Source organism: Sminthopsis crassicaudata, chromosome 1 (assembly GCF_048593235.1).
Source record: "Sminthopsis crassicaudata isolate SCR6 chromosome 1, ASM4859323v1, whole genome shotgun sequence".
Classification (NCBI taxonomy): domain Eukaryota; kingdom Metazoa; phylum Chordata; class Mammalia; order Dasyuromorphia; family Dasyuridae; genus Sminthopsis; species Sminthopsis crassicaudata.
The window spans coordinates 503,842,699-503,870,578 of NC_133617.1; the positions used below are offsets into that span (position 1 = coordinate 503,842,699).

The window sequence follows — 27,880 nt, forward strand, 5'->3', positions numbered from 1 at the left end:
CTTTTCAGGCATACTGAATTGGATATCCAGGAGATATCTTAAACTCAATATGTCTAATATAGCATTCATTATCTTTCTTCCTATACTCTCCCCAAGTCCCTTAAGCTTGCAACTTAGGAATCATCCTGGATTCATCACTATCTCTTCATAGGCCCCTTCTCCCCCCACCGTTTTCTAATATCCATGATGATTTTATCTTAAGCAATATCTTTTGAACACAACCCTTCTCTCTTCCACACTGTCACAACTCTAATACAAGTATACTTTAACTCATGCCTTAAGGTCTGTCTTCAAGTTTTTTTCCTACTCCAATGCATCCTTCATTCAACAGTAAAGTGATATTCCTAAACACATTTCCAATCATGTCAACTCCCTCTGTAATAACTTCAGAGGCTCCTTATTGTATAAAGAAGAAAATTTAAAAAAAAAAAAAATTCTGTCTGGCATTCAAAGGCCTTGATAAACTAGGCCCTTCCTATCTTTCTAGTCTTAATTCTTAATCCCCAACTCATACTCTTTGATCCAGTAAGTGCCCTTTTGGCTGTTCCACAAACAAAACATTCTTTTTCTCAGCTCCAGCATTCTCTGGCTGTCTCCTCTACTTACTCTGACTATTTAACCTCCCTGGCTTCATTTAAATCCCAATTAAAATCATACACTTTATAGGCAGTCTTCCCTACTACTTCTTAATTCAAGTGTCTTCCCTCTATTACTTATTTCCTATTTATCTTGTCTTTTTTTTATTATTATTATATATGTTTACATATTGACTCTCCCATTTAGATTGTAATTTCTTTGAAGATAGACTTGAACTTTGTAGCTTTCTGTATCTCTAGTGTTTAGTTGTAACTATGTGCCTAGCACCTGTGAAGCACTTAATGTTTACTGACGGACTGACTTTTTTTGATGGGACTTCTATACTAATCAGAAGTATTATCTTTGACAAGTGTTCTCTGGGTGGTGTATGGTATACCATTATTCCTGTGTTTCTAAGAACAGGCAGCAGCAAAAATTGCAGACTAAAGGAGTCAAGACAAAGTCTGCTGTCATACTTAAGATAAAGTATCCAACTTTTCTCCTCGGACAATGCCCATCAACACAGTGCCTAGCACACAGTAAAGGCTTGGTAAATGCATATTTCTTTCCTTCCTTCCTTCCTTCCTTCCATTACTGAAGCTTTGGTTCCTGAAAATTTCATATATTAATATTAGCCCTCTTTTTTCAGGTTCCCACCATCCTGTCGCCTTGACATCACATCTACCTTCTCCTTTCTTTCTCCATTTATATACAGTATGTGCTTTATATCTTTTTTTTTAATCAAGTGTATTTTTATAGTTTTTTGAAAACTTTAAAGTCATAATTTATCAAAGTCCTGATTTTAAAAAAAGATTTAAACTGTTTGGAAAGTGACCATACTAGATAAAGATAAATTTCATAATTTATATATAAAAACTATCTTTTCAAAAAGTGTTCCACTAAAATATTTAAAAACAGAAATGGAATCTTATTTTGAAATGAAGATAAATAAAAAAAAATATTCCATGATCACATTAGGTACCTTTGCTATGAAATAATCCCAGATACTAAGCTCAGGAGGAATAAATTTTTCTTTATAAGTCAAAGTCTCCTGGTCTCCTATAGATGATGAAGAGCTCTGTTGAAGGCACTCTTTGGAAGATATTTTTGATGACTTAGATCGTTTGTGCTGTTTTTCACCATCTTCAACTGGAGAAGAAACTAAACAAAATTTAGGGAAAAAAAGATTATCAGTAAATGACAAATATTGTTTTTATGTTCGATAAGACTCAATAAGTAAAAATAAACTGTCTTACTTTTATGTAACTTATAATATGACTTAATTTTCTTAAGAAAAAAGTGAGTACAAGAGGCAAAAATTTCATATTATTCAATTAAACAGAAAGGGAAAAATGAAAGAAGGGAAAAACAAGTTTCATGGGAATTTTGTCACTATTATTCTTTTCCAAGGATCATTAGAAATAACCAGTGCAGAATTAGGATTTCTTTTTAACTAAAGGTGGCTACAAAAAATCTTACCACTATATGGAATCCCCCATCTCTAGCTGAAGAACTAAGTGTCAAGTGAATGTGGATTCATGGTAAAGATTCACTGGAAGATTTAAGTAATTTCTTGGTCTTATGTAAAAAATTTATATTTTTCATTAGCAAATGTAGAAAACAATACAATAAGATAAAAACTATAAAAATTAAACTGCATAATTAAAAATAAGAGCAATGGAGGGGGAAAATGACTTCCTAATCACTGGTATTATCAAATGGGTTTTTTTTTTTTTTGTTTTGTTTTGTTTTTTTTTTGAGGCTGGGGTTAAGTGACTTGCCCAGGGTCACACAGCTAGGAAGTCTTAAGTGTCTGAGACCAGATTTGAACTCAGGTCCTCTTGAATTCAGGGCTGGTGCTCTATCCACTCTGCCAACTAGCTGCCCCCTATCAAATTGTTTTTAAAAATCTATACTATAAATGCCAAATACTTCACATAATTAATTTTCCACTAATTTAAATATTTTTATTTAAATTACTTTATAATAAATTTCATCAAAATCAATTAGCCAATCAAGAATGTCATAAAATGTGGATGACCAAAAAAGTGACAATCATTCCATATCACTGTAAAATGATTTCCTTTTTATGTCATTTAGTTTACTTACCTTTGAATAGGATGTGGAAATTTGTGCTGTAACATAATTTATTCTATATTTTATTGTTTAGAGATGATCAACCAGCAAAACAGCATGCACATGCATTATTTTTAGCAAAACTTATTAATTTTTAACATGATTATTAAAAAAACTCGGAAAAGTTAAGAGACTGTATAAAATATTAGTATTATGACACTAAATACAAAAGATAAATGTTATCATTATTCTTCTTTTAAATTATTAGAAAATATTTTTAAAAAATTATTTTTATGTTTTTGCCTAGTTTTGGTAACTGTTTGGCTTAAAAGAGTAAAAAAAATAAAAATAAAAATACCAACATACTTTGGACATATAAAGTATATCCTAAAACAGTTTTGCCAGATTTTAATTTATTAATCCATAGTTTAATTAGAAAATATTATTTACCTTTTCAAAATGGTTATCCTTGAGATCTAATATTATTTTAAAAAAGAATACCTACTTTGTAAATGACTGCTTTTTAATGGATTTAAAGATAAAGAAAATGAAAAATTCCCTGACAAAACTTAACAATACTGTCAACATATAGTTTTCTTTGCCATTAAAATATAATTTTAAAAATTGAAAGTACGTGCTAGAAGGCATGTTTAGGAAGGTATTTTGTTGTTTACCTTTTTTTTTTTTTTGTAAGAGTAAGCAATTCAAAATACAGTCTGTGAATCCAGCTATGCAATGTTGAATGAGAAAATAAATGAAAATGGAATAATTTGATATGATCAAAAGATAGTTAAAAATTTCCAAAGTTATTATGAACAATGTTTTCTTAATACATTTTTGGCAAACAATTATAATGCAATAAAATATTTTGGAAAGAAAACAATAAAAAAATCTTAGTGTTGAAATAAATCTTAACAATCATCTATATTGTTCTTCTCATTCTAATGATGTATTAGTAAAGCTCCAAACTAGAAAGAGATAAAACAAAAAGGCATAGCTTTTCTCTTTTTCTTCAGATTGCCAAGCAAAAATTTATTCTATAACTTAAAGAGTTGCAAAAATTATTTAAACAGAGTTTTCATTAGCTTAGTAGTGAACTTATATTTTATGAATCAAATATTTGACATTTAATTTTTGTAAAAGAAGAGGCCATCTATCTCATTAAATATCTGTTCTGACCTAAAAAAACTAAAATTCTATTATTAAGTTCTACATGGCATACCCTAAGCTCCAACTCCTTCACAGGCCACAGCAAAACCCTCAAATCATTTTATTTTATAATATTATTATTATTGGTTTGGTAAGGCAATCAGGGTGAAGTGACTTTCCTATGGTCACACAGCTAGTAAATGTCAAGTGTCTGGGGCAAAATTTGAACTCAGGTCCTCCTGATTTCAGATCAATGCTTTATCCACTTCATCTCAAACCTGCCCTCTCCCCCCAAAATTACTTTTTTTTTTGGTAAAATATTTCATGTATGGTTTCTATCATTTCATGCTGTATATAACTATCCTTAAGCATTTTGAACTTTTGCCCAAATGTTGGTGCCAACAATAATATGGTATACTTGGCCCAAAGTTTTTGGTATATGCTGACTTTTATATGCTGAGTATCTGAGGTACTCCTGGGGCAAAACACAGTATTAAAAGATTATTAAATGCTAATATACCAGTAGTGACAAGAATGAGTAAAGAATGAAACTATTAGACTGTATATGGGTAAAAAATTATGTTTATCAGAAATTTGCAATAGACTTAAGAAGGGATTATAGAATATTTAGGCCTTGTGCCTTAATTTCTTCAAATTCTAAGATAATACTCTTCAGAAGCAAGAAGAAATCTTAACTCTGATGCCATAAAGTAGAAGGGAAGTGATGTTGATTTCTGAAAGGTCTTAACAAACTGTAAAGTTTTCAGATAAAAACCTAGTTATGGATAATGCACCTTTTGTCCAAACGCCAAACCAATGAAGTTTAGTTCAGAGAAGCTCATCAAGACACTGACCATAACAACAGTTAAAAGGCCATTTATAAAAATTTTTTAACAAAAGGGGAACCAAAGCCAATTAAATTACAGGACCTTCAAGTGTGAAACTACCAAAATAGTCAGATATTATTTGTAACTTCAAATTTTAAAGTAGGCTATTGAGAATCTAAAAATAAAACACTACACCAATTTAGGAAACTATGATGTCTATCTAAGTTTAGGAATATATGAACAACTAAAGACACTTGAAAAAATGATTGATAATCAGGAGTTACCTTGTCTTTAAATTTATCTTCAGGCTTACACCTAACTTTCAAAGCAATGGGAAAGGGCAAGAGTTGTTGGAGAATGATAACATAGAATATGACAATTTCTTGAAAAACAGCTTCATCAATTCAACATTTGTTGCCACATGTAACTCACTGTTAGTCAAAATAAAGAAAAAAGTTCTTTGCAAATCAGTAATGTCTTTCATCAAATCTCTAGAAACATTTTTGATTCCTGTGTACAAAGATAGATGTTTTGCCCCTCATCTCTCTGAGTGCTTATCAAATAACACCAAGAGTTCACTGTAGTTTTCGCTCTGCTTTCTACTCTAATGGACTTGCCTTCACTAGACTTAAGACATTACATATAAGATTTAACTTTTGATTACAGTAGAAACAGAAGTAAAAGAGAAGGCTATGGATAGCCTTTAGATTTGATGTTATTAGTAACTCTTGAAAGAACCAATTACTTTCACAGGCTTGTGGCCCTTTCATTTTCTCCTAGATGGCATCCTTTTTTTTAGAGGGCAATCTACCAATCTACTATAGAAAAATAGAAGTAAATAAAACAAGAATATGCAAATACCATTTTTACTATTATTCCTTCCAAGTTTGATCCGAGACAATTTCATTTCAACAGAATAAGAAACTTCTACAGTATGAGTTAATATTAATACATCTCTATTTATGTTTATAGTTGTAAACCAACAACACAGCCTGCTTTAAAAAACAAGAGGTTAGGAGCAGCTAGGTGGTGCAGTGGATAGAACACCAGCCCAGAGTTCAATCTGGACTCAACTACTAAACACTTCCCAGCTGTGTGAGCCTGGGCAAGTCACTTAACCCCAATTGTTTCAGCAAAAAAAAACAACAACAAAAATAAACCAGCAAACAAAAAAACCCCAAGAGGCTTGATAAGAATACAATTCCATAAAGATTTGTCCCTAGAGAAATTCCTTTCCCCTATATGCATATGCTTCATCTTTCCTTATCTTTCTTTCCCTCTATGTATCTCTATTCATGTAACCCTTTCCATACTGTTATTTCCTTTTCATTCACTTTCTTCAAAATCTTCAAAAGATTCATGATCTCAATAGATTCAATCAATACTCCCTCCACTCACTAATGTAGAATAAAACCTTTAGGAGATTCCTCCAAGTAATGTAATGTCTAACTCTTAGAGGAGATGTTTCTGTCCTCACTGCCTCCTTTCAGTGTCTCTAATGTAAAGTCCCTCTGAAAATTGTTAGTCTATTTTTCATGGGATCACTTGTCTATACTTTCATACACAAAATCCTATTCATTCGGTAGGATTTTTAACAGCATTGTCTCAAGCTAATATAGTCATCAGGAATATATGCTCAACTCCATACAAAAGGCATTGGAATATGATTTTTGAGGAAGCATCATCCTTCAAATGGGAGTCATTCACAACTGAAATTTAAATATCAGTTAATGATTTATTATACAGTTGTATCTTTCCTATTTTCAATTTTAAAAGTAAATGAATAAGATATTTTAAATTTGTTCTTTTTAAAAAGATCAAATTCAAGTGTATTTGTAATTTTCTGTGGTTTCATGCCCATAATACTTCCTTAGAAAGTATAAATTGAACTAATATTATTACTGAACTATGAAAGCCAGTAGGTGTCACTGCAGAACAAAATGCAATTATTTGCATATAATATAGTGGTATCATAGACATAATAATATAATATAATAATAGACATAATATAACAAAATAATTATAAACATAATTTTTTTGCAAATATAGATCTTTTTCCTTGGCATCATAAACAAAGAAAAAGGGCCATATTTGCAAGAATATTTATTGCAGCTCTTTTTATGGTAGCAAAAAACTGGAAAATGAGGGGATATTTAGCAACAGAATAATGGTTAAATAATTTGTGGTATATAAATACATGTTGTGATGTAATATTATTGTACTATAAAAAATGAATAGGATTGTTTCAGAAAAATGAGGGAAGACATACATGAACTGATACAAGTAGGAAAATATTACAATAACAGCAAGATTAGTATGACAAATTAACTATGAAAGACTTAGCTAATCTAATGATTACAGCGATCCATGACAATTCCAAAAGACTTATGAGGAAAAAGTCTATCCATTTCCCAAGTCAAAACTGATAAACTTGTTTCATATTAAAGCTTGTTATTTTTCTTACCCCCCCCCCCCAAATGAGGTATGTATGACCTCATACGTGTAATGGGTATTGTATTTCTTGGTTTTTTAACAGGTGAGGGAGGGAGTGGAGGAAGGTAAAGAATTTGAATTTTATATTAAAAAAAAAATAGAATCACTAAGTTAATAAAGGTTGAAAACACAGTTTAAAGGCTATGGTAAAATTTCAGGACAGTAGTATAGAGTAGAATAGAGTAGAAGGAGAGCATAGGATGAAATGACAGGTATTAAATCCCTTTTAAGTGATCAGATGTGTGGCAATGACTATTTAGATATAGAATTCTTGAGTATTAATTCAGTGGTTTGGAAGATATAAATGAAAAACTTGAGAAGTCCTTTCGTCCACACTATTTGACTCTGAAACCTTAGTAAAATAGACAAGTAACCTTTGATATGCCAATGTGATCAGGAAACAATTTTTAGATCCTTGACAAGAAGCTCAATTGTTTTGGAATTTAATTTATTTTGGGGGCAATATAAAATGTAATTTTAAAAGTTTAAAATATTAATTTCTTTGCTATATATAAGCTTTCAAAAAAAATTCCACAAAGAAAAATCACAAACTAAAAGTACAAAAGTATTGTGAATTATAATTTTGGCATATTTAAATAATGTAAATGGATAACAAAATGGATCAAAGTATTCCATTTTCTAATTTGGAAATTCTTTTTTGTTGTAAGACTGCTATCAGTAACATCAAGCTTTAATATTTAAAATCTTCAAAAACTGCTACAAATGAAAACATCTGGATTTACAGATCTGTATTTAGAGAGAGACAAAATATCAAACACAAGGCAACCATGCTTCAAAGGACTTCACTAACATTCCAAGAACATTCCAATACATGACATGCATACCACAAAGAGCAATGCGATATTTGTTTTGAATTTCATTCACTGGGTAGATTGAAGCATCACAATAATTAAGTATTTTTAAAAGGAGCCAATAACATGAAATTCAAATATTTTTATGTATAATGAAATATTGAAATAATGAAAAGTGCTTTTGTGGTTTTTAAAATCAATTTTAAGGAAAAATTACGGATTTCTAACTGTTTACTAGAAGCAATCTTAACATTTTATAGGAATAATATTGCTCAGGAAATGTCCATTATCAAAAAAGTAGCCATTGTAGTAAAAGATAGACAAAAATTCGACTCACATAATCCCCCCAAAACATACCTGGACCATAGGATTTAGCTGATCTGAGAATTCTCCTTACTCAAAAATGGCAATGTTAAACATCCAAAAAATTTGAGGGAAACTTCAGGATTTTACATTGTGATCAAATTATTAATAATTTAATTTTTTTTCCTAATCCACAAAAGCAGCATCTAATAAAACAATCCAAATTTTTCTTACCAAAATTAAGTTTACATTTTATACCCTCAAAAAGCAGTTAATGACCTTTAACATATGGTAGTATTAAAGAGAAATATTCTATTTTGGTTTTTGAGATGAGTTGGGAAATAAACAGATATGGAAAGTAAATTGATTTATTGAATCAAGGAAGCCAATAACTTTTTGATATGTCTTCCGATTATTTGAAAAGAGACATCCATAACTTCAGGATTAAAAACAGATTTTTTTTTTGTATTTTAAAATCCATAAACATGAGTGGTATCTAAGTGTGGTGAGGTCATGTAATGCTCTAAAAAAGTCAATTATCTGGATACCAAACTTAATATTATATTAAACTTATATAGCAATATTTATAAAGGGCACTGCCATTGTGGAGAAGTATAATCAGTATATAAGGCAATGCTTTTGTGATTATCTTGATTTCTCAATTTGCATTTTATTGTACTAATCTACAATAAAAAACTACCTCTGAAGCAACTAAGGTACATACAATTACTTTTTGGCATAAAAAACATCCCAGAGAACTGCTCTATAAAAATTGAATTGCCCTCAATATGGCATAGGTAAGATCCTGAAATAAGTTCAAAGATCTCTTTGCCCTATATTTTTAAGACAAAAGTTCTCTCTCTCTCTCTCTCTCTCTCTCTCTCTCTCTCTCTCTCTCTCTCTCTCTGTGGCTATTTCTGATTTTCTGCTTCTATCAAATCCCACAACTATTTCTCACCATTCACTGATTTCTTCCTTCTTCTAATTTTCTTTTTTTTTTCATACACTTTCTCCCATGGTTTGGCAACAATGGTATTGTCTTTAATAGGCATCTATCATTAGCCAAATGACACATTTGTTTTTATCCAGTTAGAACTAGCCCTTTTTTCCTACCTACATTTATTTGATCATCTTAAAAAAAAAAAAAAAAAAAAAAAAAAAAGTATTTCTAGATAGCAGTAGGGGACAAATACCTAAATATACTATATTTAAATTCACCAAAGAAATTAGTGTGGGCTTACAATCTTAACCACTGGTCTATTAAAAAGCAAACAATTATGCCCTCCCTCTTATTTGTTTCAACTATACCAAAAAGTATGGGTCTGAAGGAAGAGATAACAATGCCAAGCAAATCGATACTATAGAAAAGCAGGTTTCAGATACTAAGAGAAAACAGGAATATTATTCCACTCCAAACAGCCCCTGAAATATACTTCCACTATACTCAGTATAGTCTCAGGCTTGTTGTCTTCAGAAAATCAATAATCTTAAAAGCACTGTTACAGAGTCGTATTCTCAGATTAGGAAGGAACCATAGAAACATACTTGAACAAGTATCAACCTTTTTGTACTTTAAGTCTGACATAGTCATATAACCTTAGTTGGATTTAGCAAACTACCTGTAGAAGACAAACCACATTCGTTTTAAATAACTAATTATTTGGAAGTATTTTCCAAGGTAAGAATAAATTTGTCTCATTTCCTCTAGATCTGTTTCTTGGAGTTAAAAGATACTCTTCAAATACATAAATATAATAATATATCTATAACCACACCCAGGCTGTATATTCTTAGTTCCTTTAACATCTTCATTGGCATGAACTCAAGGGCTTTTAGAAAATAATGTCCTCAACTGACCCCTCTAATTTATCAACATCCTGTTTAGAACAGCACACAACTCCATATATGATCTGACTGAGATAGAGTTCCAGTAGACTACTCATACTTTCCCTGCCAAGTCACAGTAGCCATCTACAGAACTAACTTATATTGATCTTATAATTCCCAGATCATTTTCAAATTGCTATCTTCGTTGTGAGCTTATGAAGTTCAATTTTTAAACTTAAATGAACATTGCAAGTTTGCCAAGTTCTTTTGATCCTCCACATATGAGAAAAGGGAGACACTCAATTCTCAGTGACTTATTCCTATTACTTCTTTGAATATCTCCCATGGCACATCAAGGTAGTACACTATAATGTGTAATACATTCTGCTCACCTCCCTGGGAACTGAGCTGTTCATCTTTCTTTAATTTTTTCTTAGCACTTTGATGGGCACAAATGACATCCTTTCTTCCTTGACTTCCAGTTTGGTATTGTTTTCATTATATTCTTCTAAATTCCACTTACCCAATTGTCTCCATGGCTTTGCACTATGTTCCATGTGCTTAGAATGCACTATCCTCAACTCTGCACTTTGAATATAAAAGCCCTTCAGAGAGAAGCTCAGATGTCACTTCCTACATACAGACCTTTTTCCGAAGCTCAAAGTTGCTGGAGCCTCCCTCACCCAAGAATCTCCTTTCATTTTTATTTTTTGGAATATATTTCATATGTATTTATATATGTATGTGTTGTCTCCTTAAGATATATGCTCCTTGAGATCAAGACTTTTATATTTTATGTATGCCTAGTATCTACAAAAGTGCCTGGCATCTGGCAGATATTTAACAAATGTTTGTTGATTACAGCACAGCAAAAATAATAAAAATATATAATCATAAGCATTAATCAACACAATAACCAATCAAAATTCCAGAGAATAAAACATTGTAAAAGGAAAAAAATAAATGTTTGATAATTGAAAAAAAATTATACTTTATAATAAATGTTTCTTGCTTGGAGTTCAGAAAGGTTAAATGATTTATTAGCTAGAATTTATACAATTTTTTTTCAGGTTTGCAAAACACTTTTTTATGTATGTTAACTCATTTTACTAGCCCAAGTTTACTCATTAAGTTTTGAATTCAACTTTTCATAATATATGAGAATGTTATCCAGAGTTCAAGTAAAAAAGATAAAAGTTTCAGAATCCATTATTTTTCAACTTTTTAAATCCAAGTAGTTTACCTGTCTTCAATTTTTTTAATTGACTCAATCTCTACAATCGTGCCAAGATCAATGATAATGGCTAAGCAATAGCATCTACCAGTTCACAAAGATGGATCTTTATGTTTCCAGCCCGGCATGCTATTCACCTGGATGAAAATAATCCTTATCTATATCCAGGTAAATATAACAATGTATATAGTCAAAGACAATCCCTTAGTAGCCTCATTGGCCAGTCAAAATATTCCTGACTCTCTATGGTCAATTTTAGACTTTCCTTCCATCATCATCATTCAGCAATCTGTTTTCCTTTCAGATGCTCACTAAACAAATATTCATTATCACCCAATTTTATTATTTAACAATTCCTTCAATAAGTTCAGTGCCTAGCTCACAATCTTTTTCTTCATAAATTCTACTTTCACACCAGGGGACATCAGCATACATACTGATGATCCTTCAAAAATATAGCGTCTCAGTCTACTTAGATGTTGTAACCTAACTACACTACTTAAGGTCCATACAGGGAAAGTCATAGCATTGACTTCACTGTGTATCAACTCCAAAATTTCCCTATCCAATTATAATGTTTTATCATTGTACCTTTTCCTGTGTTTTAAAACCCTTATGATTATTTGTGATTTAACTCCTATTCCCTCATTTCCTTAGTTCTATTCCTAGGCCTTCATCCTAGCCAAATATGTACTCTCTTTTCTTCCCTAACATAATGAACTCACTATTCTTGGATTATTGAATTTCTTGTCCCTTTATTACCAATCTTGTGCCATTTCTTCACTACTATTATTGTACTACTGAAGAGAATTAGGGAAATTCATGAAACTGTACTGATTCAGTCCACTACAAATTTGTGTTATCTAATTTCTACTAAGCCCTCATGACAGTGAAGCAATCATTCTATTTCTTCCTAATCTATTTACTCTCATTTTATACATATGTTTTTCCAAACTTTTTAATTTATCTATAAGACTTTCATAACACCCTTTCTTCTCTGTTGAGTATATTCCCTCATAATTCATAGAAAAAATTACCTTTTTCCTGAGAGCCCTGCTTTTTCTCATCTAAAATTACTCAAATATTATCTTCTCTTTCAGACTGATCTCTGTTAAAGTGGCCAAGTTCCAGGCCTAGCATGCTATCCACCTAGATGAATGTAATCCTTATCTATATCCAGGTAAATATAAGAATGTATATAGTCACAGACAATTCCTTAGTAGCTTCACTGGGCCCAGTAAGAATATTCCTGACTCTTTATTATCAATTTTAGACTTTCTTTTTTAGATTTCCTGCCAAATCATATCTCTCCCTCTCCATGTACTACTCTTTATTAATTCGCTCCCTTCTTTCCCAGAAGATCAGCTGCAGTATCGTTCTCTTCCCTTCTCTTTTATCTTCAAACTTCTTTGTTATTTACTGGCTTTTTCTCTGTTCCCTATAAATACACCTGAATCCTTCTTTCCCCCATATCTTTAAAATAAATAAATAGATGACTGCTTGAATCTGCTATGTCTATTAACTATCTATCATCTTCTCTCTGTCCTTCCATTTTTGCCTAATCAGCTCCAGAAAGCCATCTACACTATTAGGTGCCTGCATAAATTTTTCTCTTTTAAACCCTCTACAATGTGGCTTTTTGACCTTACTATGCAAATGAACTCACTTCTCCAAAGTTAACAATGATTTCAATTGCCAGGTCTTTTATGAATTCCCATGCTACTTGATCATATAGAATAATTCATCCCTATTTATTACTTCCTTTTGGTTCTTGCCTTCTTTTTGAAGCAAAAGGAAGACATAAATATGAAGAGTTAAGAAAGTAATTGCTAAGTCAAATAAAGGTAAAAACAAATTGGTACAATAAAATATAGCCAAGAGAAGGGAAATAAAATTGTGTGTTGTTGTCAGAGTGTATATAAAGGTCCATTCATTTACATTAGCCTCTTTAAACAACTCTTTTTTTCTTTCTCATTCTCATCTTTCTCAGACCTTTCCCCAACTCCCCCTGCCTCCGTAACCCCAGCTCTCTTTGTGACTTCACATTCAGAACTCTCTCTGCATCCTACCCCACCTTGTTCCCTATTCCAGTGAATTCTGTATAACATTTAGTCCAGAGAAAACTACCCATTCTTTTTCTGATTCTTTGAAATTAGCCCTCTTAAAATTTAATATATGTAACATTGTTCTCACTGTTTTTTTAAAATCAAAACCTCTAAGACAGAATAATTATTTCTACCTCAGCAACCAGATCCTTCCTTCTTAATTCTACCATAATCTGAAGTATGAAATTGTTGTGACAAAATTATTAGTGTTCTGCTTTTGGCAGAGAAAAAGAACCAAGATAATTGCAGTCTACTATTACTATTCTATTTGCCACTAGGCGTAGGGTCTATTTCCTTTTTTCCTATTTTTCTTTTTTGTTTATCTGCTATAATTCTATGACAATGTCATTCCTAACTCTGTATCTGTTGATATTAATTGAAATGCTCTATACTATGCTTCCCTAAATAGCATCTTTGTGATATTTAATACTACCTTGGGTCATCTTCGTAATAAGGATCCAGTTAAATCAGGTTCTTTTTCTTATTAGATAATCATAATTCGTACATTTGTGTATCAGGATCTGATGTCAAGAATTTTTTTTAATATTGGTTCCTTTTTGTTGCCTGTGAGTTTTTCAGTGTCTCAACTGCTTCTCCTTACATTACAGTTTCTAGTATGGTGGAAAAAGCTTTAGGTAGATTTCTTCTTTCCTTTTCAACTCATAGCTCTTTTAATCAGAGCTGTAGACTAGAAAAAATACTCTATTCTTTCTTAAATGTACTATATTATCTGCCAGAAATCTATCATTCCTACATTTTAAAACAATGTTACATTGTGTGACCCTAGACAAGTCACTTAACCCAAATTGTCTCAGAAGAAAAAAAAAAATCCAATTCCCATTCCCAACCATCATTTTTTTCTCTAGCTGCTTACCTCCCAAATTTTCTTCCAAATTCTTCCAAATTGAAAAGCAATGCCTTGCTTTTCATAGCAGAAGCAATGAAAACATCTGTTATGCCTCTAATTTCTTAATTTGCATAACATTTCTTACTCCTTAGTAATGCTTTCTAGGTTCCTTTTATATATCATTTGTACCTGTATTAATCATCAGTAAACATGAGGAATTTCTCTGTCATACCTTTCATGTATATTCTAAGATGGGAAAATTCTCAATATTATTATCTGAGCATCACAATGAGTCATCATCATCAGGATTAAGTGTCTAGATTTCTCCTTTTCAGAAACCTCAAATTTGTTTATCTTAGCTCCAAGTAATAAGTGATTCTTCTTCCATTTTCACCTGTTTCACATCCTTCAACACTCAAACTTCTTGAAGCAGATCAACCTCATTTGAAATGCAATTCTGCTTATTTCAACTAACAGCCTGCTTTGCCATCATGAACAATACTAGTTCATTTCCTTGTCCTTTGTTTCCACATCAAAATTTGTCATTAAGGAACAATACATTGTTTCAGATAATATGCAGAGCAGAAAGACAATCTCAATTCCTCTGAGCTCCTTGAGAGCTCAGGACTGGTTTTTGCCTTGATTTTTTAGTAGATAGTTCATAGTAAATGCTTTGGATTAGCTAATACTTGTATATAATCAATTCATAATATGTGGTAATATATTACAAATGCTTGTGAACTAATTGCCTATACTTTGAGCATAGAAAGCAGACATTTGACTATTGCAGAAATACAATTATAATACATATATAGATACAAATATGTACAAATACAAATACATATACACAGAATGTAAATTGACTACAAAATTTTCCCAGCTCTCCACACTTGGAAGTGAAGCTGGATCTTTTATCTTTCTTGTAAATGTCAACTCTTTTGAGAAGTACTGTTGTGGATTTAAACCTCACTAATTGTCATTTGCCTCACTTCTTCTGTGACTAGCATACTCTATCTACTTTGACAGCAATAATTGGCTTCATTTTCCTGCTCTCACTCACCTGAGATTGAACTAATTTTGCCCCTCTTTCTTTAGAACTTTTGGCCTACTTAAAATTAAGTTTTCTATTGCTCTTTAACTTATTTCTCAGACTTTTCTCTCTAGCTTGAACTCCTCTCTTGAAGTCCTCTCAGAAATACTTCAAACTAATTCTTTGGCTGTTTTCACAACTCCTAAATTCTCCAAATTACTATGAACGACAATTTTTTCTCACCATTTCTACAACATTTCTCCTACTTTACCTTCTCCTATGGAAGTCAGAAATGTTTGGTTTCAAAAAATGCAATTAGCTTTAAGATAGTACTTAAAATTGACTTTCATCAAATAATTAAAGAAGTCTATATTTCTTTTCCACAAAGGACATATGTATTTCAAGTGTTCATTGGGTAATTTTAAAAATTTCAATCTCTCAAAATATTAAAGTAGTAGAAAGTTTTAAGAAACAGGAAACTATTATGCTATAAATAGGATACATATGGAATGCTAAATCCCAAAATAAAGCCATGTATAAAAGAAAGTTTATTTTTTCCTATTTAACTCTGTTAAAATTTTATATTATTCAGTTTAAAAAATGTTGGTATATCATTTACTACAATAAACTACAACATTGTTTCCCAAATACCATGTTAAAAATTCACTTTAAATGATTATAAACACTTAGAAATCCAAAATCCTATTATCTATATCCTAATATAAAAAACAGCCTCATTTTAAATGCACTTCTGATTATTTCAAGCCATACTCTGATTTGCCACAATCATAATCTTTTAAGTCAAATGAGTACTTTAATAATAACTGGAAACAGATTAAAATAGAGTCATATTAAAATGCGAATAGATTTTTAGACTCAAGATCATGGCTTGTTGACAGGGAATTTTCTTGAAAAATTCTATTTTCTATAAATGCCAAATGCAACATAAGCATATCCCTTCCCTCCACCTCCCTTCCCACCAAAACATACAGCAGACTGAACTATAAAGCCTATTTCTGAATCTAATATCTTGCCTGAAAGACTGGTAGTGTTATGAGAACTGATGGCTGTAAGAGCTTTGGAAAACCCCACACACTCCATGGAGAACACTACTACTTGGTGTGGACTAGGCATAGAAAAGTATCTTCCTGCCAAAAGAGAAAAGAAAGTCTGTACTTGCAATAGTGGAAGAAAAGGCAAATATTTACAATTCATGAAATTATTTAAAACATTTCTTTTTTTACAAACAATGAGGAAATCACATTTTTACATTATTAATCCTAAAAGATCTTAAATACACTAATAGCAGTACAAGACTGGGTACTCAAAATAGCACAAGAAATCCTCATTTAATATGCAATGTTTTCTTCTTGTTCCTTTTAATGAAAAGAATTTGCTTCAGAGCAGATTCTAAACAGTGACTAAGTAGACTTAGAGATTTAATACTTTTATATTTAAAAAGTAATCAGAATAATTCACAAATGTTTTAAATTAGGAAGAATCTCTCAGCACTGAAGAAAGCAAAAACTAACCAGTTACAGCTTTTGATGCTGTTTGTTCTCTGCTAGAAATATGTGCTCCTCCACCAAATACAGCAGACCACATTTTTTCATTTAGAGGATGGGCCACAATCCGAAATAACACATTACTAGAATGTGTTGCCAAACCATGGATGAAGAGACTAAGATACACTGCTGTGAGAATTTCACAAAGCAAAACTGTAAGTCCCGATTGAGCTTCCTCCCCAGCAGAATTCAACAGACGAATAAGAGTAGTAATTCCTGCACAAAAAACAAAAAAGAATAACTTAAAAATAAGATGCTTTTAGTCAAATGTCAAAGCTCTAAACAATTAAGAAAATCAGTCCTGTATGAATACAGTCTCAGGAAGATCATTCTTCTATTACATGCATTAGAATACTTCAAACACAAAGAAGTTAAAAAAAAATCCAAATATTAATATGAAAAGTAATTTAGAAGATAGTAGCAATGGTGCTACCAAATAAACTGAATTACTATTATGAAAATGGTAAAATTCGAATGAGAAATTGCTGATTGCTAAATTTTGACCTAATAATTAAGGGGAAAACTAATGTTTAAATAATTGTATAATTTTTATTATCTGTACACTTGTACTATTTAATAATTATTATTTTATATTTCATAAATGGATTTCTGGCCAAAAATCTGCCACTTAGAATAAGATTACAAGAAAGGTTAAAAATTTTATTTGATTATAATGCTCAAGCTTGGCCCAGAAGAAGAGAGAAAAATGTGCATTACAAAAGTGTGAGACAATAAGTATAGAACATAAAAGTGACATAAGAACAAAAGATAGAAGTAAAATTTTGTTTTAAAGTTCAAAAGATTGAATAGATTACCAAACCTCTAAAATAAATAACTTTTACCTGGCCATTGAGCTGGAGATGTATTGGGAGTTATTGTTTCATCTAAGCTTGTTGTTTTCAAGGAATGCCGGTGAGGAAACAGCAATGTCTGGTATGCCATTCCAGTAAACTGATTTGTTTGCACTGAACTATGAAAAATATATAATATTTGTAGTTACTCTTAGTAGTGTCCAATGCAATATTTTACTATTAATATTTTACTTTAATTATCTTTGTTTCAGAAAATTTTAAGTATCTTGAGGTGGGGTCTCTATCTCATCCAGATGACAAATGAAATAGCTACTCAGAGATCCAGTCCCTCCTTAAGAATGCTATTGACAATTGCTCTATTCCTAGAGGCCATATTGGTTTCTGATTTCTGGTTAGCTTATGGTAACTGTGAACTAGTTTTCTCAAACCTGATGTTGCCAAACTATGCTTTCAATTTTTGTTACCAACTACCTATTAATAATAGAAACCCCTTAGTTTATACCCCTCAGTAATAGAAACCTAAGCACTAAAGCAAAGGTCTTTGCCACCATCTAAAAAATAAAAACACATGACATCTTAAACAATAACAAAAAAACATAACTTAGAGTAATAAGAAGTATATACATGCCAATTATCCACATATTTCTTTTTTAGATCTGACAATTCAAATTTATTTGACTTTTATGACAATATCCATCTTCAATTAATGGATAAAAAGTTGAGAGAGAATTATTTATTAAAATATTGCTTTCTTTGGTTGTACATGAATTTTAAAATGTATAGTGCAATAAATCTTTCTTGGGTAATGAGAGTATTTTAAAATATTAAGAAATAAAGTACTTACTTATAGTTATGGCCACCACAAAGACACTGATAAATACAAGCAGAAAGGGATGCTGCTAAAGTATGCATTACATATACCTGAAAAAAATATATTAAATTTATTTTATTTTTTTCACATTCATTTTAACAAACAGTATAGTTATTTCTGTAAAACAGAGTTCATTCAAGAAAATTATTTAATAGCCAGTAGCTTCTGATAGAAGTAGGAGAGCTGAAAGAAAGCAATCCTATTACCAATAAAAACAAAATATTGTTAAAAAGCAAAAGATCACTAGATACTAATTAATAAATATGATGACCATAAAATGATACTCTATATATGATATTATCAATGAATTAGCATTTGTGGACAGCCTAGTAATCTCATCAGCATTTAAACTTTACTTCTATGAGAAACACATCCTTACTTCCCTATAAAATTGTGTTAACAAAATAATGGTGTACTTCAAAAATATTTTGCTTCATCTGAAATGACATAAAATTAGTTATGAAAAAATTGTGTTCAGTGCATCTTTTAGATCTTTTTATATACATAGGAAAAGAAAAGGCTAAAGGCAAAAACCTAAACCAAGTAAACTTACTTTATTGTTTTGGGTATCAGGATGGGGTGGTGAATCAAGGTTTATTATGGCATGTAGTATATCATGAGTCAAATTGCTAAGATGCAATAAAGGATTGGCAACTACTGTTTTGGCACTGGCCGTACATGCAAAGAGAAGAGGTACTGAAGTCTGATCTGGCAGAGGGCCAGGAAAAATTGGTTCCAATGTTTCCTTAAAAAAAAAAAGAGAGAGAAAGAGAGAAAATTAATTAAGCAATTATAAATTTATGATACTACTTCAGGCTAAGTAAAGAAATGTAGTGGCTCATTAGAATAAATTCTGGAAGGAATAACATACTAAATAATAGATTAAATTCTGTGTATCTAAACACATAGATCCAAAGTGGAATTATCATCCAGAATGGAACTTACAGTTATTTTAGTTCAAACTCCCACTCAAAAAAAGGATTCTTTCTATAACATCTCTGATACATAGGATATATCAATACTTCCACTAATGAGGACCTTATATCATACATCGAAGCTCATTTCACGTTCAAATTTATTTAATTGTTCACACTTTTTATATATAATTTGAGCCAAACTGTGCTTTAAAAAGAAATTTAAAATTTTTATTTCTACCCATAATGCTGAAGTTTTTTAAAATTGCAATTCTTTTTTCATCTAAAAATCTTTCATATTATTTGATGTGCTCTAATATATTCCTGTTCAATTTCCTTTCTAAGCAAGACATTGCCTAGTTTTTCCAATAAACTCTTTTATGATATTGCTTCTATACTTTCCACAATCTTCCTTTGCCTAGACTGACAGAGAAGTGCTCTGAAATGAACATAATGATAACAGAATAGTCTAACATATGTGACAATAATGTCCCATGATTGGGGCAATATACTTCTCATAAACTACCTTAGCTTTACTGATATCATACTAATGAATCATACTGAGTTTACACCAAGAAAAAGCCTTAAGTCTTTCTTTGTTCTCAGCTTGGGCTTGTGCAATTGAATTTTTTTAGGCCAAGAAGATAAAAATTGTTGTCATTTTTACTCCTTTGGACTATTTTTTTCTAATTTATCAATATATTTTTGAAACTTGATTCTGCTATCCAACATATTAGCTATTCCTCATGTAAGTTTGCCTTTTGTGATCTTTTGCAAATCAACAAAAATACTTTATGCTCTAGTTAAAATTCAGTTCTTTTTCTAGATGTGGATTGCATTTTCCATCATGAGTCCTTTAGAATTGTCTTGGGTCATTGTATTGCTGAGGAGAGCTAATCATTCATAACTAATCAAATGCACAATGTTATTGTGTATAGTGTTCTCCTGGTTCTTTTCACTTTACTCTGTTTCAGTTATTGTAAGGATTTCTAGGTTTTTCTGAAATAAGCCTGCTTATTATTTCTTATAGCAGAACAGGATTCCATGACATTCATATACTACACCTTGTTCAACATTTCTCAATTGATGGGTATCCCCAAAATATTTCTAATACTTTGACACTACAGAAAAAGCTCCTATTAATATTTGTATATGTGTGAGACCTTTTTGCTTTTTTATGATCTCTCTGAAATACAGATCTAGTGGCATTACTGGATGTGCATAATTTCATTGCTCTCCTAATTTGTTTAAGGTATCACCTTTTATGTCTAGAACCCTGAACTCATTTTGATTTTACCTTGGTATATGGCAGGGGTTCTCAAACCAAGGCCCGCGGGCCAGATGCGGCTACTGAGGATGTTTATGAGGCCCACCGGGTTATGGCAAGTAGGCTGAGGGGCGGACACAGAGTGTGAGTTTTTGTTTTTACCATAGTCTGGCCCTCCAACAGTCTGAGGGACAGTGAACTGACCCCCTATTTAAAAAATGTGAGGACCACTGGTATACAGTATAAGATATAGGTCTTTTTTATAGTACTGTTTTACAGTTTTCCCAACAGTTTTTGTCAAGTAGTGAATTCTTATCCCAGAAGCTGGGGTCTTTGGTCTTATCAAACACTAGATTACTATTGTCATTTCCTACTGTGTATTTTATCTATTCCATTCATATACCATTCTATTTCTTAGCCAGTACCAAATTGTTTTGATGATTGCTAATTTTATAATATAGTTTCATATCAGGTATGGCTTTCTTTCTTTCCATTTATTTTCATTTATTTCCCTCACATTCTTGACCTTTTGTATTCCAAATATTTTTGTTATTATTTTTTTCTAGCTCAATAAAATAATTTGTGATATTTTCATTGATGTGGCACTAAATAAGTAAATTAATTTAGGCATAATTGTAATTTTTATTTTATTAACTTGGCCTATCCATCATATTTTTTCAATTGTTTGATCTGACTTTATTTGTGTGAAAAGTTTCAACAAGGGAAACCTCACCCGGCCCAGACACGGAAAGGATTGACAGATTGATAGCTCTTTCTCCATTCTGTATTGGATTCATATAGTTCCTATTGTCTGTCTTGGTGGATATACTCCCAAGTATTTTCTATTGTCTACAGTTACCTTAAAAGGAATTTTTCCATTTTTTTGCTTCAGGGCTTTGTGGGTCATATACAGACCTGCTGATGATTTGTGTGAGTTTATTTTATATTCTGCAATGACAAAAGTCATTTCAACTACTTATTCAACTTATTTCAACTATTTTTTCAGTTGATTTGCTAGGATTCTGAATCATCTTATCTATAAAGAGTAATAATTTTGTTTCCTTGTTGCCTATTTTAATTCTTTTAATTTTTTTTCTTATTGCTAACATTTCTAGTATAATACTGAATAATGATGATAATGGGCAATCTTGCTTCACCCCATTCTAGCTTATTACTACTACAGAAACTGACTGCTGCTTTTAGATAGAAACAATAATTTTATGGAAAGATCCCTTTATTCCTATGCTGTTTAATATATTTAACAGAAATAGGTTCTATATTTTGTCAAAAGCCTTTTGAAATGATAATGATTTCTATTTTCTTATTTATCTCTTCAATTATGTTGATAGTTTTCCTAATATTGAAGCAGCTCTAATACTCCAATTAAAACAATCAAAAGGTATTTATATTGGGAGAATCAGGTAGTTTATCTAGATTTTAAACAAGAATAAAATGAAACATTTGTGTTATTCTTATGAAAAAAAAGGCAGTGAATGGAGCACTGATTCTGGTACCAGGAGGACTTCAATTCAAATCTAGCCTCAGATATTAGTTATGTGACCTTAAGCAAGTGACTTAATTCCAACTGCCTCCAAAAGAAAAAAAAAAAAAAATGAAGCAATAAGAGGTAAAATAGCAACACATTTTGATAGATCAGCAAGAAACGTGAACAACGGACTCAAAGTTTAGTCAATGCTTTGATGGCAGTTGTCAATTTAAAGGGAGTCTTCACTGGAATTTCCCAGTAATATGTACTTGGCATATGTTATTTAACATACTTATCAGTGATCTGAATAAAATCAAAGATGGCACATTTGTCAGATTTGCAGATGACACAAAGTTGAGGAGAATTACTAAAAGACCGGATAACAAGAGTCAGCCTCAAAAATGATACTAATAGACTAGAATGTCAGTCTGATTTTATTAAGGTAAGTTTTAAGAGTCTTACATTTAGGTTCAAAAAAATTTGTTACATGAATCTAAGACAATTCCAATAGCCTTGGGATGGAAAATGCCATCCGCATCACGAAAGAGAATTATGGATACTAAATGTTGATTAAAGCATATTATTTTCATTTTTTTTTGCTTTCTTTCTTATGGTTTTTCCATTTTGTTCTGATTTTTCTTTCACATCATGACTCATGGAAATATGCTTAAAATAATTGTGTATGTGTAACCTATACCAGATTACTTGCTGTCTTGGGGAAGAGGGATGTAAAGAAGTTAGGGGGGAAAAAATGTGGAATTCAAAATCTTACAAAAATGAATGTTGAAAACTATCTTCACATGTAATTGGAAAAATAAACTACTACTGAATTTGTTAAAAAAGATGAAAAAAGTATGGCTAGAGAACAATTGTCTGGAAAAGATCAGGGATTTTTCATGGATTGTAAACTCAAGCCAATAGGTGTGATAGAACAGCTGAAAAAGTCAATGAAAATTTTGACACGAAAAAATTATTTAGGTATGAGTTACAATGTACTATGACCTCCTCAGATCATTTCTTAAATATTATACTCAGTTCTCAGTATTACATTGATTTCTGCTCACTGGTGATCATTAAGCAAAGGTTGAATGAACAATCATTGCTTAATGTTATACAGAAAATTCTTTTTGAGTATGAGTTAGATTAGATAGTTTCTCAACTCAGAAAATAATTTTATTTGCTTGGCTTCTTTCTTTGTTCCCATCTCCTCTTGTATTATACTTTAATAGATAGTATATCCTCCCTAACAGACTATGTGCTTCTTGAGAGCTGAGACTAATTTTTTCTAGTTGTATTCATGCCCCAGCATGTAGTAAGCATTTGATAAATATTGCTGAACTATAGTAACAAAGCTGAAGACCAAGGCCTCTCTTCAGCTCGATGCTGAGGTATTAATAAACACATTAGGATACAATTATTCATCTAGCTACATGTAAAAGTACTAAAATCAAGTACATGTTTAATCCATCTAATTCACAGAATACTTTAAGTTTTCTGTTCCTTTCAGCTTTGCTGAAATTTTAAAATGAAAATGTTTTCCAAGTACTTTCTTAATAAATCAAGCTGGTAATTTTCACCAAAAGAAAAAGAAATTATTAGTTTATTATTGGCTATACAGGCATCTCAAAGGATAATTAAAGAAACATCCAACCAAGATCAAGCATCACTTTCTCACATCTGATTATAAACATGTCAGAGTCTCCCACCTAAATAAATCATTTGTTTTGCTATTTCATTCAGTTAATGTCCCATCTTTCTCCTCTTATTCACTTGAAATTTTTTTGAGGGGAGGGGAAGAGATTCTATATTAAGCTTCCACTTTCTCATCACTTACTCTTGGCTCAGACCATTAGTTCTCAAAGCCTTCTTTCTTCCCAAATGACTTTCTAATCATCAAATGAAATAGCTCTTTAAATTATTTCTTTTTCCTCCTTAACTTCTCTGGAGCTTTTGATACAGTTGCCTCTTACTATATACTCTCTTTCCTTAGGTTCTAGAGACAACACACTCCTCTGGTTCTTTTCCTCCTTCTCTAATTATTTTGTCCCAGCCTCTTTTACTGGCTCCTCATTCTTTTTCCAATCCCTTGATGTATTTCCAAGGGTCTATCCTTGTATATCTTCTCTTCTTTTCCTTTACAATCTCATTTCAAGACTTCAACTATCACCAGTAAGCAAATTACTTATAATCAATCCAAAACAGTTTCAGGCAATTCCATGCCCACAACATCAAATCTCTCACCTCTTCTCTATTCTTACTCATGTCAAAGCTAGAACAACCCTTCCTTTCCATTTATCCAGAATGCAATAATAGATTCCTCAGTGAACTTTGCCCCTATCTTTTATAAAACTGCCAGTATTAAGCTGGTCAAATGTTTCTACTCCTAAAAATTCTCCAAAGACTTCCTACTGTCCAATGAATAAAGTTTAAATTCTTATGCTATAAACTCCTTTTAAACTGTTTCATTACTTTAGACAAACTATATTCCAGCTAAAATAAATGACTTTGTCTCTAGAACATTCTAGAAAAAGGAAGGCATTCCCTCATTTTACCTGTTAAATTCCTAATCATCCTTATAAATAGCCAACCAAAATGCTATTTTTTTTTTTACCAAGCTGACCATTTTCCATCACAGTAAATTAAAACCTTTGCCTTCTTACACATCAAATAACATTTCTTGTTAGAAAGCTCTATGTGTATTTAGATATTGCATGTTATGATTATATTGGTATCTTATTCCTCTATTAGACTAAACTCCAAGAAGGTATTTTTTGTAATCTTTCTATTTTTTCTACCACTAGCAGAATATTTTGCATAGAAAGATATTTAAAGGGTCATTCATTTAATTGTTGCTACTTGACTATTGCCATGATATGCAAGTTGCCTTACACAGTGCTAAAAAATACTTAAGATTTTTCTTACATCCTTGACATTCACATTATGAAATCAATATTTAATAATTTAGGTAATTATTACAATGCCAAAACATAATATAGTTTTTAAAAAATGTATTCTTTTAAGGCACAGAAAAAAGAAATTCAGCTGTCTTTTATGCATTTAGAAAAAAATGGATTGTTACATACCTGTTGAGATTCTTGCAAAAGTAGAATTAATTCCATTCTCACAGAGGCAAGGCCACCACCATGAGATCCATGTAGTATGCAGTAACTAAGGAACATCCTTAGAAGAGACTGATATTTTAAAAGCCACTGTCGTCTTTTCTGGAAATTATCTTTCAAATGATTTACTTTAGGTTGATCAAATACATCTCTTGTATTTTCATTTAATACAGTTTCATCCACATTTTCACTAAATACACACTGTATATCCTCCACATCTGAACAATAGTCACAAGCCTTCTGAAGAGCTACCACTTCTTTTTCAAGCCAGTGGTATAGTTGGTACCTCAATTTCCCACCATCTATTTCATAGCCAGTGGATAATGTTCTCAATTCTACTGTGAGAATCTTTAAACATGCTCTAAATTTCAATTGTACAGCAATGATATCCTCTGATGGATTTAAGATATCATTTTCATTTGTGCTGAAAGAGTCTGTGTAGCTGGAATTTGTTTCATTTGTCTTTTCATCCATTTTTATCTGCAAAGGTTTTATTTCTTTCATTGAGAGAGCTGTGTCCTCATTTTCCACATCATTATCACTATCCCACTTTAGGTCCAAAGATTCATCCTGGACTATAATACTTGGTTGACTCCAATCAAATGAAAGACTTGAATTTGATTGTTTATCTGATAAACCATCTGAAGAAGATCTCAAACCATTTATCACACACTCAGACCACTCGATACTAGATGATTTATAATCCTTTGTATCCAACTTTAATGGAGAAGAAGGAGAGCAATCTTTACTGGTATCTGGAAAACTAGAAGTTCCGTAAAAAAGTTGTGTCCTCTTGATGACTTTAGGCATTTTTGATAATACTTCTAAAGCTAACATGGGACAACCAGCTTTTAAGTGAGCATGTGCAGTGGTGAAAAACAATCTTCTCTCACTTAAATTAATTTTTCCTGCTAATCCATTTTCTCCTGTTAAGCATATTTGTGTGGAAGATGTATCAGAAGAAACAAAATGGCGTCTCAGCAAAAGTGGATGCGTCCTGAGGTAATTGTAGAAATTAAATACTGCAGGGTTACAGGCATTAGATGCCATGCCTTGATCTGAAAATAAATCAAATATATGAATACAAAACCCAAAAGAAACTTCTTAAATTTGTAATATTATTACAGTAATTGATCTGTGACAGTATGGGATAAAATAAGATAAAAATTAGTTATAACTTGGTTTGCTGGTGCAAATCAATAAATTTTTGCCCAGTAATGGTGTAGGCAGAGTATCAAATTAGCATTACCCATATCACAAACTCTTTATTTCTCTCACACAGGCAAAAACACACCCATAACTTACCCATTCTCTGTGATTCAGTATGAGATAAATGGAAATGGTAAATCGATTCCATCTCTAGTACCACTTTGCCAATCTTTTCAAACAACAATGACTAATTGGAAATGTTTTTAAGTATATTTTTTTTTCTAAGATCTAACTTTTCCTAAAACATTTGATTACTTTACAAAAACCTAACAAATATTCTAAGATATATTACACACATTGTATATAAGTATTATCTTGAACTAGACTAAGATTCTAGAAGGCAGGTTTTATACACTTTCAGCATAGTATTGACAATGTGCCTGAATACTTTATGAATATATATATATAAAATTCATAATTACAAATCATAATCTTATATTACCTTCTTCTTCTTTCATGGGTTGTTTTATTAATGTATCTAGAGCCCTGCTGTAGTCTTCCAAGATCCAATATGCCATACTTCGAAGGAAAGGATCATCATGTACATTCATGTTCATTGAATGGTATTCTTTGACTGAAGAATCAATTCCCAAAATTTTTTTATGCAATATAGATTTGTATGTTGCAGATGTGTCAAATTCAGATTCATAAAGTCTTGCTATTACCAAAGCCAATTGAACATCATTCAATTTTTCTAGACAAACCTAGAAAGAAAGCCACGTTTTGTTATTTTTAATACAAAAGATCAATTTTTCTCATGTCTAAAAGTATAGTAGGTATTAAGCTTCTAATAACTAGTAGAAAAAGAAAGTTGAAAAAATTAAAGATAATACTAAATACTACCTGCTAATGTTATAGATTTTTAATTGATATAAATAAATAACCAATCTAGGGACATCTGGAATTTCAGTTCTTTTTTTCCCCCCGCTGAGGTAATTGAGGTTAAGTGACTTGCCCAAGGTCACACAGCTAGGACGTGTTAAGTATCTGAAACCACATTTGAACTCAGGTCCTCCTGACTTCAAGGCTGGTGCTGTAATACCACCTAGCTGCCCCTGGAATTTCAGTGCTTGATACAATATTCTACTGTTAATTGACAATTGATAATCAGTCAATATCTAGAAGGATAAGGAAGAAGGGTGAGTAGATTTAAATTTTAGGTGTATATATAGGTTAGAAGAAGGAAAGTGAAGTGTTTAAACTATAAAAGAGCTTTCCTAGAAAGGAAATGAACTAGTTTTTTTGTTGTTGTTTTTAATCTAAAAGAACAAGTTAAGGCCAATGGGTAAAAATTGCAAAGAAACTCATTTAGATTTAAGGAAAGAAAAAAAAAAAGTTTCCTAAAAACCAGAATTGTC

General features: G+C 31.4%; 1 protein-coding gene across 7 annotated transcripts in view; it reads right to left on the minus strand.

The window, feature by feature from the left end:
* The window catches only part of DMXL1 (Dmx like 1), a 140,481-nt gene that overhangs the window by 50,085 nt on the left and 62,516 nt on the right, over positions 1 to 27,880 (minus strand). For 4 of the 7 annotated variants that reach the window (XM_074281528.1, XM_074281527.1, XM_074281526.1 and 1 more), the window contains exons 23-30: positions 26,965 to 27,226; positions 25,278 to 26,371; positions 19,081 to 19,272; positions 18,501 to 18,577; positions 17,687 to 17,814; positions 16,812 to 17,060; positions 16,314 to 16,427; positions 1,559 to 1,737 (exon numbers count right to left, since the gene is read on the minus strand). In XM_074281528.1, coding sequence (XP_074137629.1) covers positions 1,559 to 1,737; positions 16,314 to 16,427; positions 16,812 to 17,060; positions 17,687 to 17,814; positions 18,501 to 18,577; positions 19,081 to 19,272; positions 25,278 to 26,371; positions 26,965 to 27,226 — 2,295 coding nt within the window. The remainder of the gene's footprint in view (positions 1 to 1,558; positions 1,738 to 16,313; positions 16,428 to 16,811; positions 17,061 to 17,686; positions 17,815 to 18,500; positions 18,578 to 19,080; positions 19,273 to 25,277; positions 26,372 to 26,964; positions 27,227 to 27,880) is intronic. The other 3 variants (XM_074281529.1, XM_074281531.1, XM_074281530.1) reach the window with 1 other exon arrangement.